General features: G+C 49.2%; 1 protein-coding gene across 4 annotated transcripts in view; it reads left to right on the forward strand.

Moving 5' to 3' along the window:
* Window positions 1-12,342, forward strand: part of INSR (insulin receptor) — a 124,224-nt gene that overhangs the window by 74,543 nt on the left and 37,339 nt on the right. For all 4 annotated transcript variants that reach the window (XM_027582997.2, XM_027583000.2, XM_027582996.2 and 1 more), the window contains exons 3-5: window positions 3,664-3,985; window positions 9,493-9,641; window positions 10,810-10,954. In XM_027582997.2, coding sequence (XP_027438798.1) covers window positions 3,664-3,985; window positions 9,493-9,641; window positions 10,810-10,954 — 616 coding nt within the window. The remainder of the gene's footprint in view (window positions 1-3,663; window positions 3,986-9,492; window positions 9,642-10,809; window positions 10,955-12,342) is intronic.

Below are 12,342 nucleotides of genomic sequence, written 5' to 3' on the forward strand. Positions count from 1 at the left end.
GGCCGTGGAGGCTGCTTAATAAAAAAGCAGAACAAACAAAACCCCCGCCAAAGAATCCAGTGTTTTATCCACATCATCTTGTCTAGTTGTGAGAAGTTAAGGGACTGTTTTCCCCATTTTACAGACAAGAAAACCGAGGCTGTTGCTTCTTTAAGGAAATCTTTATGGTGTGCTTGTGGGGTGGTGGGCGCCCTGTTGCCAAAGCTGAATGCAGGTCACTTTTTCCTTGACTGGGTGGACCCTTTCTTTAGACCCAGGAATATCAGATTCAGAGCCAAAAGATCAAGAGCTTAGCTTTGGCCTTGCTGCTTCTCAGAAGGGCCTGTGGTCTTGCTTCTGTGAAATGGAGATGCGTACTTACCCCTCTCCCTCTGGAGTCTTTGTTAGAATTAAGTGAGAAGCAAATGGGCGAATGGGTGGTATGTAATCCCTAAAAAACCTACATGGACCTTCTCCCATCACCCACCTTGCTCCTATTACAGCTTCTTCCTTCTTTCTGGGCCCATGGCGTAAAAAGTCAGAATATGCACCATGCGTAGATGCTCCACATCTTGCATTTGCCTGTAGATTTTCATGGTATTTGTGGAGCACCTGCAACTGGGGGGTGGATCATGGATGCATTCTTGAGCCAGTGGCTAAAAATTGGGTACTTGGAACTGCTCCAAAGTCATTCCTTTTGCCTCTCTGTCTGATTGGAGCTGTGCCTACTAAAGGCCTGTTGGTGCAAGCCCCGTCTTAGGAGTGTGTATCCTAGGAGCTGGTGCTGTGAACGCAGCAGACACAGCTTGTCCTCCAGCCTTCCCTCTAGACAGACGGTCAACAAACACCTAGTGTAGTTTTTGAGAGCGATAAATACTAGAAGAAAAATGTAATCAGATCGTGTGTTAGGACATGGTTGAGAAGCGGGGGCGGGGGGGGTGGTGGAGGGGAGTGACTTCCAGTGGGGAGGTCAGGGAAGGTCTTCCTGAAGTGCTGGGACCTGAAGAACAAGAATGAGCCAGTCGTGGGGTCGTGGGAGGATAATGGGGGAGGGTGCTTCAGCTAGCTGGAACAGCAGATGTAAAGGTCCTTAGGTAGGAGTGTGTGTTGGGGGGGGCAGGCGGGGGCGGGGGAAGCAGAAAGGAGACCCACATGGCTGCCATCTGGGGCCGGGAGAAGGACTCCAAGAGGCCAGCAGGCTAGACCACAAGAGACTTGTAGGCCTTAGCAAGGAATTTATTTTCATTCTCAAGGCCTCTGCTGTCCAGTGCAAGAGCCAATAGCTGCCTGTGGCTGGTAAAATTAAAACTGAAATACAATGAAATACAATGAAAAGTTTACTTCCTCAGGAGAAATCGGAACCCTTGTGTACTCTTGGCGAGAATGCAAAATGGCGCAGCCGCTGTGGAAAACAGTATGGTGGTTCCTCAAAAAATTAAAAATAGAATTACCATATGATTCAACAATTCTGCTTCTGGGTGTATACGCAGAAGAATTGAAAGCTGAGTCTTGAAGAGATACTTGTGTATCCATGATCTTAACAGCATTATTCACAGTGGAAACAACCCAAATGCCAATTGATGGATGAATGAATAAATAAAACAGGGTGTATGTACACACAGTGGAATGCTATTCAGGCTTGAAAAGGAAAGAAATTCTGACACCTGCTACAACATGGATGAATCTTGAAGACTTTATGCTCCGTGAAACAAGCCAGTCACAAAAAGACAAGTAGTATATGATTCTCCTCCCTGGAGGTCCCTAGAGGAGTCCCATCCACAGAGACAGAGAGTAGATGGTAGGAGCCAGGGGATGGGCAGGGGCACGGGGAGTTGGTGTTTTAAGAGAGACAGAGTTTCAGTCTGGGAAGATGAGAAAGTTCTGGAGATGGATGGTGGGAATGGTTAATGACAGTGTGAGTATACTTTGTGCCACTGCGCTGTGCCCTTAAAAATGGTTAAGATGGTCAATTTTATGCTATGTGTATTTTGCCGCGATAAAAAAAAAAAAATTGCACTAACCACACACAAGAGCCACAGGGGAGGAGCGGCTACCGTGTTCGACAGTGCAGCTCGAGAACATTCCTGTCCTCGCAGAAAGTTACATCAGACAGTGCTGCTCCTATGTGAATGTGGCTTCAGGGACCCCTTCTGTTTCCTGGGGCTGGTTTTGGGGTCCACTGGGGCCTTAAAGTGGCTGCAACAAAGAGCCTGAGGGCTTGGGGTCAGGAACACTCCCCAGCCTCCAGACTGTGTTTCAAGCCATGCAGAGTGACTGAGTGAAGAAAGCGACTCCAAGAACAGGCCAGGCCACAGTCGAGGTCTGTCCAGCCTCAGGGAAGCCATATGTCCACGGATAGATATGCCAACAGCCTGGGCAGGGAGGTCTGGTCATTAAGGACCAGGCCAGATGCCGAGGCACTGAAATCAAGGGGGTAATTAGGAAGTGATGAGTAGTGAGACCTGGGGAGAGAGGGGGTGGGTGACAAGCTGCTGCAGGAACCCGGCGCAGAGTCCAGCCTTTGGTGGACAAGTTCCGTTACAGGGGACCAGAAACTCCCCCGGCCATGAAATCAGAGGCAAGCCTCTGGCCTCCCCATCGGCAGGGCCTTCTTTTTTTCTTCCTGTTCATTATCTCCTTCAGGTTGCAACAGACGTGTCCCCTTCCCCTTCCCTCCAGCCCCATGCTTCTGGCTTATGCGATTGCGCATCCTAAGCCTGGAGTTTAAGTAAGCACCTGCCTCCTCCGTCGGACCCCGTGCTCCGGAAGGAGGGGCTGTGGCCGCCTTGTTGTTCCTGCACCTTGTTCCTTGTTCCTTGGTTGCAACATCTAGATCAGGGCAATCAGATGTCGGTTGAAGTGATAAATGACCTTTGGGTAACTTGCTTCACCTTCTTGTACCTTGGTTTCCCCATTTGTAACACGGAGGAAACGGCCCTATAGTAATGTATCTGTTTATACCAATATTGCAGAAGCGTGCTAGAGGCAGCTTGCTAGAACCGACGGTCAGGGTTTCAGGAAATTTGTGAACTAGCTAATTAAAGAAGCTGTTATGAAAAGGTACATGAGACAGACTTACAATTAACAAATCACGTTAGGGCGCCTGGGGGGCTCAGTTGGTTAAGCGACTGCCTTCGGCTCAGGTCATGATCCTGGAGTCCCTGGATCCAGTCCCGCATCGGGCTCCCTGCTCGGCGGGGAGTCTGCTTCTCCCTCTGACCCTCCCCCCTCTCATATGCTTTCTCTCTCTCTCTCAAATAAATAAATAAAATCTTTAAAAAAAACACAAATCATGTTAAAAACAAAGGTAATAAATACTCAGAGCTCCCCACTTCCTATTATCTCACTACATTTTTCAATTGCTTACGCTTTTGAGGTTATTCGCTACTATTATAGCTATATAGTGAGATGCTGTTATAAGGCTGGGCTACTGTGTGTCTCTCTCATCTGCTCCATGTTCAGCAGCATTTTGTTGGTAGCTTCAGATGGACCGAGGTAGGGGTATTTACACTGGGGCGATTTGCAAATGCTGCAAGTCAGAGCCTCTCTGCTGATATGAATTAATAGTCAAGAAGGGAGACCGTTACTGTTATGATTTTGTGTGGCTTTTGCCCTCCCTCATCCAGGCTTGCAGTCTGTGCAGACAGCAAAGCTGCTGACCGGCTGTTTTCTCTCTCTCCCCAGTTTGTCCCACCATCTGCAAGTCACACGGCTGTACCGCCGAGGGTCTCTGCTGCCACAGCCAGTGTTTAGGCAATTGCTCCGAGCCCGACGACCCCACCAAGTGCGTGGCCTGTCGCAACTTCTACCTGGATGGCAGGTGCGTGGAGACCTGCCCGCCCCCGTACTACCACTTCCAAGACTGGCGCTGCGTGAACTTCAGCTTCTGCCAGGACCTGCACAACAGATGCAAGAACTCCCGGAGACAGGGCTGCCACCAGTATGCCATTCACAATAGCAAGTGTATCCCTGAGTGCCCCTCTGGCTACACGATGAATTCCAGCAAGTGAGTCCAGGGTGTGGCTTCTGGGGGTGGGGAGGTGGTGGTGCAGCAAAGACGGGAAGCAATGCAGGGCTGATGGTGGTGGTGGTGGTGGTGGGGGGTGGCATCTGCTAAAACTGTGTGAAAAACTAGAGTTAACTGGCAACGAGTGAGGGGGTGCTGCCGCGTGGTGATATTCCTCGGTCTCTCGGATGCCGTTGTTGCCTCCTGTTTTGGTCCTGGCCTTTGGAGCTGGACTCGACAAACTTTCCATAAAGGACGAGAGAGTAAATATTTTCCCGTTGTATGCACCGTTTTTTAGTTTTTCTGTGCTTAGCTTGGTGAACAGAAGGCAGAAAGACAGGAGTCCTTGGTTTCCACTAGCATCCTTCTCAGGGACGGGACTGTCCCCAGGGATGCGGCTGCCCAAATGTTACAGCCCAGAGCAGAGCTGAGGTTTTTATGTTTTCTCCCTGCTGGAGCCAGACAGCGTGCTGAGATTAGCCAGGAGCACAAGGAGGAAGAGAATCCATTCTAGACTATTCTCAGGACTTTGCTGCATTTTGAAGGACAGGGCCATCAAACCTAATGTTCCCTAATGTTCGGGTGAGGAATACGGTTTTCTCTCTTTGGTGGTGAGTCAGATTTCCTACGCACATCGCAGACTTTTTGTTCATGTTGTTAGCTTCTTAGATGAGCTATTTCGGTGTCTCAGGGCTGTAACCAAGTTTAAAAAATCTGTTTCCTGGTTTTTGTGTTGAGGGTTTGAAAAAAAAAAAACCCCCACAAAACAACAAAAAACAAATCAGAAACAGACGCACGTCAAGGGGCCTTGAGCTGATCTGCTTACGTAAAAAATCTTCCTCTTCAGACTTGAGAATTAGCCAAGCGAGCGTGTTCTGGTGGGAAATTTTATTTCCCCGGGTGGAGTGGGTGGGAAGGAAAACAATCTTTATTTCAGGTCTTATGAGCCTCTCTTTGAGTGTTTGTGAAACCTGCAAGTACAACATGTTTTGTTTTACTTGTTTTTGATAAAACCTATCAAGTGGCTTTGTTGACCAAAAATAGGCTTCTATAAATCACCTTTGCATGCCAGACAGAGCTTTTTTTTTTTCTTTTTTTTTTTCCTGGCCAGTTTATCACTCAGGTTGGGAAAATGACCATATTCCTTTTGATTCATTTCTGTTTTTTGTTTTTTTTTCCACATTTGAAATAAAGCATGGATATTAACGTCTTCTGGCGAAATGTTTATTTAAAAGACACTGGCTTTAAATAAAAGGTATTTTTTTTTTCCTGACTGTAACTGAGACCTGAGATGGAGAGATTTCTTTGATGTGCTTGCTGATGGTGCAACAGCCCCTAGGACCCAAACCCTGGGAAATTGGCAGCATGTTCTGTGAAGTCTGGGACCTTTACTGAGGGAAGAAAGGCAAAGTGAGGGATGCCAATTATAACTTGTCAGAGCAATATTTTACTTTGTTGGTTTAAAAAAAATACTAGCTTTCCTTCTGAAGCTTTTATTTGATGAAAGACTATAGTGCTGCCATTTTCTAATGTGGTTTAATATCAAATGGGACCAGATAGGTTTTCTTCCATTCTGGTGGTTTATATGGGAATGGTTTCTGATAGTTTCAGAACAGAGGTCTGGGAACCCACATGATTCATTAAAAAGCCTCACTATCTTTGGTCACTTTGAGGTTCCTGGTGGGAGTCCTGGGGTGCTCTTTCCTGGGACGAGGAGGGCTTGATATTTGGGGTGAATGTCAAGAGTGTCGTGGGCATGGGGCATCCCTGTCCTTCGCTCTAGAATGATCTTTGCCTGGCTGGCTTCTTGTCAGCCAGCTCCCAGCTGAAAAGTCACTTCCTCTGAGAACCCTTCCCTATTGGACCGCCCTGGCTGAATTAGCATCCAGCCACTCCTTGGCACATAGCACAGTTTTCATTTTTTATTTTTTAAGATTTTATTTATTTATTTGACAGAGAGATAGAGAGCACAAGTAGGCAGAGAGGCAGGCAGAGGGAAGGAGAAGCAGGCTCCCTGCTGAGCAGGGAGCCCGACGCAGGGCTGGATCCCAGGACCCTGGGATCATGACCTGAGCTCAAGGCAGCCGCTTAACCAAGTGAGCCACCCAGGCGCCCCCAGTTTTCACTTTTTTCATGGCATTTACCTCCAGTTGATATTTTAATTGTCAGTTTGTTAATTTTGCCCAACCTGACCATATGTTTCACAAGTGTATTGGTGAGCTCTTTCTGGGTAACAAACCAGCCAACACTTAGTGACTTGGAACAACACTCATTTATGATTTATAATGATTTCATGGGTTGACGGGTGGTTTGTCCAGCCTGGGCTGAGCCAGCCACGACTGCATACTATAGGGTAGCCTCTCATGTCTTGGACGGGCAGCCGAGGCCTCTCTCCATGTGGTTACTTAGCCCCGTAGCCAGGAAGCACCTGCTCCCATGTGCAAGTACTTCTCAAGCCTGTGTTTGCATTACATCTGTTACCGTCCCATTGGCCAAAGCAAGTCACGTGGCCAAGCCCAGATTCTCTGAATGGGGACCTACAGGGCACTTCTTGGTGGGATGGGCGGCAAACAACTTGGGGCCTTTGTAATCTCCCACGGGGAAAGTAGATTGCCTCTTTCGTTCACTCATGTGTGCCTGCAGCTTAGAACGGGCGATGGCAAAGGGCCAGATTGTAAATATTTTCAGCTCTGCGGGCCATATGGCCTCTGTTGGCAGCTACGCAACTCAGCCCCTATAGCACAAGAACAGCACCATAGATGATACGTGAACCAGCGGGTGCGGCCGCGCTGCAGCCTAATGTTATTTACAGAGACAGGTGGTCAGCTGGATCTGGCCCGCGGGCCGTCGTTGGCTGGCCCCTGGCTTAGAGTATCACCTGTCACATAATAGGTGCTCTGGGAGTATTTGCAGAATCAACAAAAGAACCCAAACATTTGGTCCCTATTCCATTTCCACCCCAGCTGTTCTGATACCAACCCGTGTCCGTGGGGCAGTTCTGACCCTAGCCACCTGGAGTGAGCATCGGACTCTGTCCTCCACCACGCTGCCCTCACTCCAGGTGCCAGCCACGCTTTGGGGTACCCAGGCCACCCATACTTCTCATCGGTTGGATATGCATGTAGGGGTTCTCACGTATCCATTTTAGGTTCAATAATTTGCTAGAACAGGTCACAGTACTAAAAAAAAAAAAGCCATACTGTTCCATTAGTCCCGAGCCTGTTAATGGTAGCGCCCTTGGTTAGGGACTCCGGCAGGGCTCACCCGAGAGGCACATGTCAGCTGTGGCCAGTCCAGACGTTTCCCCGTCAGGGCCCCTATTTATGGCTGGGCCGGCCCTTGTGGTTCTTAGGATCGCTGGACGCACTTCAGCAAAGACTATTTGGGAACTTTGAGGAATGAGGGTGATGACTCACAAGTCCTCACAAGAGGGCACACGGCACCCTCGCGGGCCACACAGCGAGATCACTGGCAAAGAGAGAGAGAGAGAGACAGTGTGGACCTGGGGCTCTGCCTTCGTTAGGGTCCGATGGTGGGGTGTCCAGGGTTTCGTGGGTTCACTCTTTACTGGTGAATTTATTTTTTTAAAGATTTTATTTATTTATTTGAGAGAGAGCAGGAGCGGGGTGGGGGAGAGGCAGAGGCAGAGGCAGAAGCAGACTCCCCCCCTCTGAGCAGGGAGCCCGATGTGGGGCTCGATCCCAGGACCCTGGGACCACGACCTGAGCCGAAGGGAGATGCTTCACCGACTGAGCCCCCCAGGTGCCCCTTCACTGGTGAATTTAAAGCATAAGAAGAGGAATTGGGGTGGGGAGGGAGAAGTGGGGTCACTCGGACAGTCAACTATCTAGGCCACCTAGGGCTTTCGGAAGGAGGGAGCTTTAGGGGCGGGGCAGCCGAATTCCTTATCTCTCAGAGCTGGGTCATACAGTTGGCCATACGTTCACTGGAGGGATGTCTTTTGAAATGGATGCCTTGGCAATCAGAGCTCACCGTCAGGCACTTACACTGCCCGTACTTACAGCTACAGCTTTATTATTAAGGACGTGTATGTTATCACGGGGTGTCCCAGCTCTGTCCCGTGGAATCAGGGACGTGGCCCTCCCAGCAGATGTTTGCATTCACTGTCCAGGAAACTTCACTGAGCTGGTGTCCAGAATTTTCCCTGGGCTCTCGTTACATAGCTGTGATCAATTGACTCCTTGACCATGTGCTTGAACTCCATCTTCAGTGGACCCACAAATCTAATCCCATCTTTGGTCCTCTTGGGGACCAGCCCCCATCCCGAAGCTACATAGGGACCACCACACTGTCTCCTCACTAGCATAGCAAAGATGCTCCTACCTCTCGGGGAATTCCAAAGGCCTTTGAAGCTCTGTGCCAGGACCTGGGACTGCCATCACCGAGGTCATTCTGAAGAATTGGATATGCCAGGGGTGTGTAACCAGCCACAGTAGCAACAATGATACCACTAATAAAAAGTGGTCATCAGAGCAAGGACTAACGGTTCTTGTTTTCTACATGCCAAGGACTTTAGATAGTTTCTCCCTCTGGGAAATTCTGGTAAAACCCTCACTGGACTGACTTGGGTGTGTGCCCACCTCTGAACCCCTGGGGGGATGGGTGATGGTGCCCAGCCTGGCCTGGATCATGTGTCTTGCCTGGACCTAGGAGTGCTGTGCTAGCCAAGAACCCATCTCAGACCCTGTGTGGGGGAGGGATGGTTCCCAAAGGACTCCTGGAGGCTGTGTATTCGAGTACCATAGGCTATAGTCAGCAAAGCCAAAGGCTGCCGCCGTCACACACTGTCCCGTGCGAGGTTGTGTTATAGGTGTAGGCACGTCAGACCCTACGCAACAGCAAGCATCGGGTCTCCTCGGGGTGGCAGCCCAAGTTCTGGCCTGTGGGGGTGGTAGCACTGTGGTATGGGGCAGCAGAAATCCTCCGAAAGGCCCACCAGCTCGGAAAAATTCCCATCACCGTGGTAACGCCCGAGTCCCATCCCTTCATTATGATGGCGTGAGTCCTGCTTCTTCGGGGTAGGATGGGATCCTCCTTGGGGTGCAGTGTAAATACCATTACTCTGGGAAATGGCTGGAGCCTTGTCGTTTTAGGGGAAAAGCGTGAGTCCCCTGCCTTTAGGGTAAAGCCATAGGACGTACTACCATGGAGGATGGCATGCACCTGCCCCTTACACGGTGGTTCTTACTGGGGGTGATTTGCCCCCTGTCCCCGCAGGGGACAATGTTTGGAGACATGTTTGGCTGTCATGCTGAGGGACAGGTGTTACTGGCATTGAGTGAGTGAGGGCTGGGGAGGCTGCTCAGCACCTTCCAGGCACAAGACACGCTCACAACAGAGAATTCTCCGGCCCCAAATGTCAGCAATGCTGTGGTGGAAATGCCCAGCCTTAGGGTAGCAGCGTAAGTCCCGTCCTTGGGACCCTGAGCAGTCCTGGTGCGTGGGGTCCTGGGTGCCCTGACCCCCTCTCTCCACTCTTTCTTCAGCCTGATGTGCACTCCATGCCTGGGCCCCTGTCCCAAGGTCTGCCACATCCTGGAGGGCGAGAAAACCATTGACTCGGTGACGTCTGCCCAGGAGCTTCGAGGCTGCACTGTTGTCAACGGAAGCCTCATCATCAACATCCGAGGGGGCAGTGAGTACTTTGGGGGTGGGGGCTGCCCCCAGCTGGGACCCACCTTCCCGGCTACACACCACCGGAGGAGTCACTTGACCTAAAATTCACAGCTCAGTCCTGGCCCTGCCCACCCGGAGATGCTAATTTTCCAAGTTGGAAATTGGTGTTCTTATGCGGGAATTTGCATTTTTAACAAGTAGGCCACGTGCCCTGTGGCAGGTCTGCGGGCCGTGTTTCCAGAAATACCATCGCAGGCAAAAAGGCATCCCTTTATTTATTCAGCAAACATTTATCGAATACTCACAGTGAACAAAGCAAAGCCCACGCATGATGGATCTTAGAAATAAACGCATCAATGTATAACGTAAACTTGGGGTGGACCCCACTATGAAGGGAAGTAAAGCAGGGAAACGGGTTGGGGGGGGGGAGCAGAGATCGGTGACTTCTTCTTATAAAGGGCCACAGAGTAAATATATTCAGCTTTGCAGGCCAGACGATCTCTGCCATAACTAGTCAACTCTGCTGCTGTAAAAACAGCCATAGAGAACCTGTAAACAAATGGGTGTGGCTCTTTTCCAATTAAACGTTATTTACGAAACAGACTGGATTTGGCCACGGGGCCGTCTGTCATTTGCCAGCCTCCGAAATAGAGAATAAAGGGGTCTGCTATTTTTATTTATTTATTTATTTGAGAGAGAGAATGAGAGATAGCACGAGAGGGAAGAGGGTCAGAGGGAGAAGCAGACTCCCTGCTGAGCAGGGAGCCCGATGTGGGACTCGATCCCGGGACTCCAGGATCATGACCTGAGCCGAAGGCAGTCGCTTAACCAACTGAGCCACCTAGGCACCCTGGTCTGCTATTTTTGAAGGGGTTTCTGCTCTGAGGAAGGATGCTTTGAGCTGGAGATGAAGCAAACCAAGCAGATCTATGAGAGAAAAATATTCTGGGCAAAGGAGGAAGCCAGTGCAAAGGTCCTGAGGCAGAAGGATGCCTGGCTTATTTAAGGGATGGTGGGGAGGCCCATGTGTCTGGAGGAGGGCAAACAAGCTAAAGGATGAGGAAAAAAGCATGCTGGTCACTTATATGGGGACTTGCAGCCTCTAGGTTGACTCCTCACTATGAGAGATGATGGGAAGATTAAAATATTTCTGTAGAAGCTCACTGGATAGTCTCTCCTTTCCTTAGACAACCTGGCAGCTGAGCTGGAGGCCAACCTAGGACTCATTGAAGAAATTTCTGGGTATCTGAAAATCCGGAGATCCTACGCTCTTGTGTCACTTTCTTTTTTCCGGAAGTTACGGCTGATTCGAGGAGAGACCTTGGAAATCGGGTACGTGGCCCGGTTCTGGGTGTGGCCCGAAGGCTTACTAGGAGGAGGTTCGTGAGTTGAAACAACTCACGGGTTTTTGCCAAGACACGGAAACACCTGTGTCCATGGATGGGCGAAGGGATAGAGATGTGGCTCATACATGCAATGGAATATCACTCGGCCATAAATAGAAAGGAAATCCTACCATTTGCAACAACACATATCGACCTGAGGGTGTTATGCTGAGTGAAATAGGTCAGAGAAACACAAATGCTGTAGGATCTCACTTATATGAGGAATTTAAAAACAAAACAACAAAAACACGCTTTGAGATACAGAGAATAATAGATTGGTGGTTGCCAGAGGTGGGAGAAACAAGTGCAGGAGGTCAAAAGGTATGGACTTCCAGTCATAAAATAAGTAAGTCCTGGAGATGTGATGTATCCATGGTGACCGTAGTTAACAATACTGAATTACACATATGAAATTTGCTAAGAGCGTGAATCTTATTTTTTTTAAAGATTTTATTTATTCTTGGTGCCCCAAGAGCATAAATCTTAAAAGGTCTTGTCACAAGAAACAATTTTTTTTTTTAAGATTTTTTTATTTATTTGACAGAGAGAGACATAGCGAGAGAGGGAACACAAGCAGGGGGAGTGGGAGAGGGAGAAGCAGGTTTCCCGCGGAGCAGGGAGCCCGGTGCGGGGCTCGATCCCAGGACCCTGGGATCATGACCTGAGCCGAAGGCAGATGCTTAACGACTGAGCCACCCAGGCGCCCCGAAACAATTTTTTTTTTTTTTAAATCATGTGAGGTGATGGAAGTGAACTGAACTTATGGTGGTGATCATTTCATGATATCTACAAATAGCAAATCATAATGTTGGAAGCCTGAAACGAATACTGTTATAAATCAGTTATATCTCAGTAAAACTGGAGGCGGCGGTGGGGGCGTAGGGGGGGAGAAAAACTTAGATTTTTTTTTATTGAGGTGCAGTTGACATGTAGTATTATATTAGTTTCAGGTGTACGACATAATGATTCTATATTTGTGTATATGCGAAGTGATCACCACGGTAAATCTAGTTAACAACCGTTGCCACGTACAGTTACAAAATTTTTTTCTTGTGTTGAGAACTTTCTTTTTTAAGATTGTATTTATTTATTTGAGAAAGAGATAACGAGAGAGCATGAGTGGGGTGGGGAGAGGGAGAAGCAGAGTCCCCGCTGAGCAGGGAGCCCAAAGCGGGGCTCGATCAGAGGACCCTGAGATCATGACCTGAGCTGAAGGCAGACGCTCAACCGACTGAGCCACCCAGGCGCCCAGAACTTAGGGGTTTTTAAAGCCCCCCAAAGAATCTGTTAGGGGACAGTGCCTGGAGAGAAAGGAATGTGCTGGGACGTGTCGAG

The sequence above is a fragment of the Zalophus californianus genome, chromosome 1 (assembly GCF_009762305.2).
Source record: "Zalophus californianus isolate mZalCal1 chromosome 1, mZalCal1.pri.v2, whole genome shotgun sequence".
NCBI lineage: Eukaryota > Metazoa > Chordata > Mammalia > Carnivora > Otariidae > Zalophus > Zalophus californianus.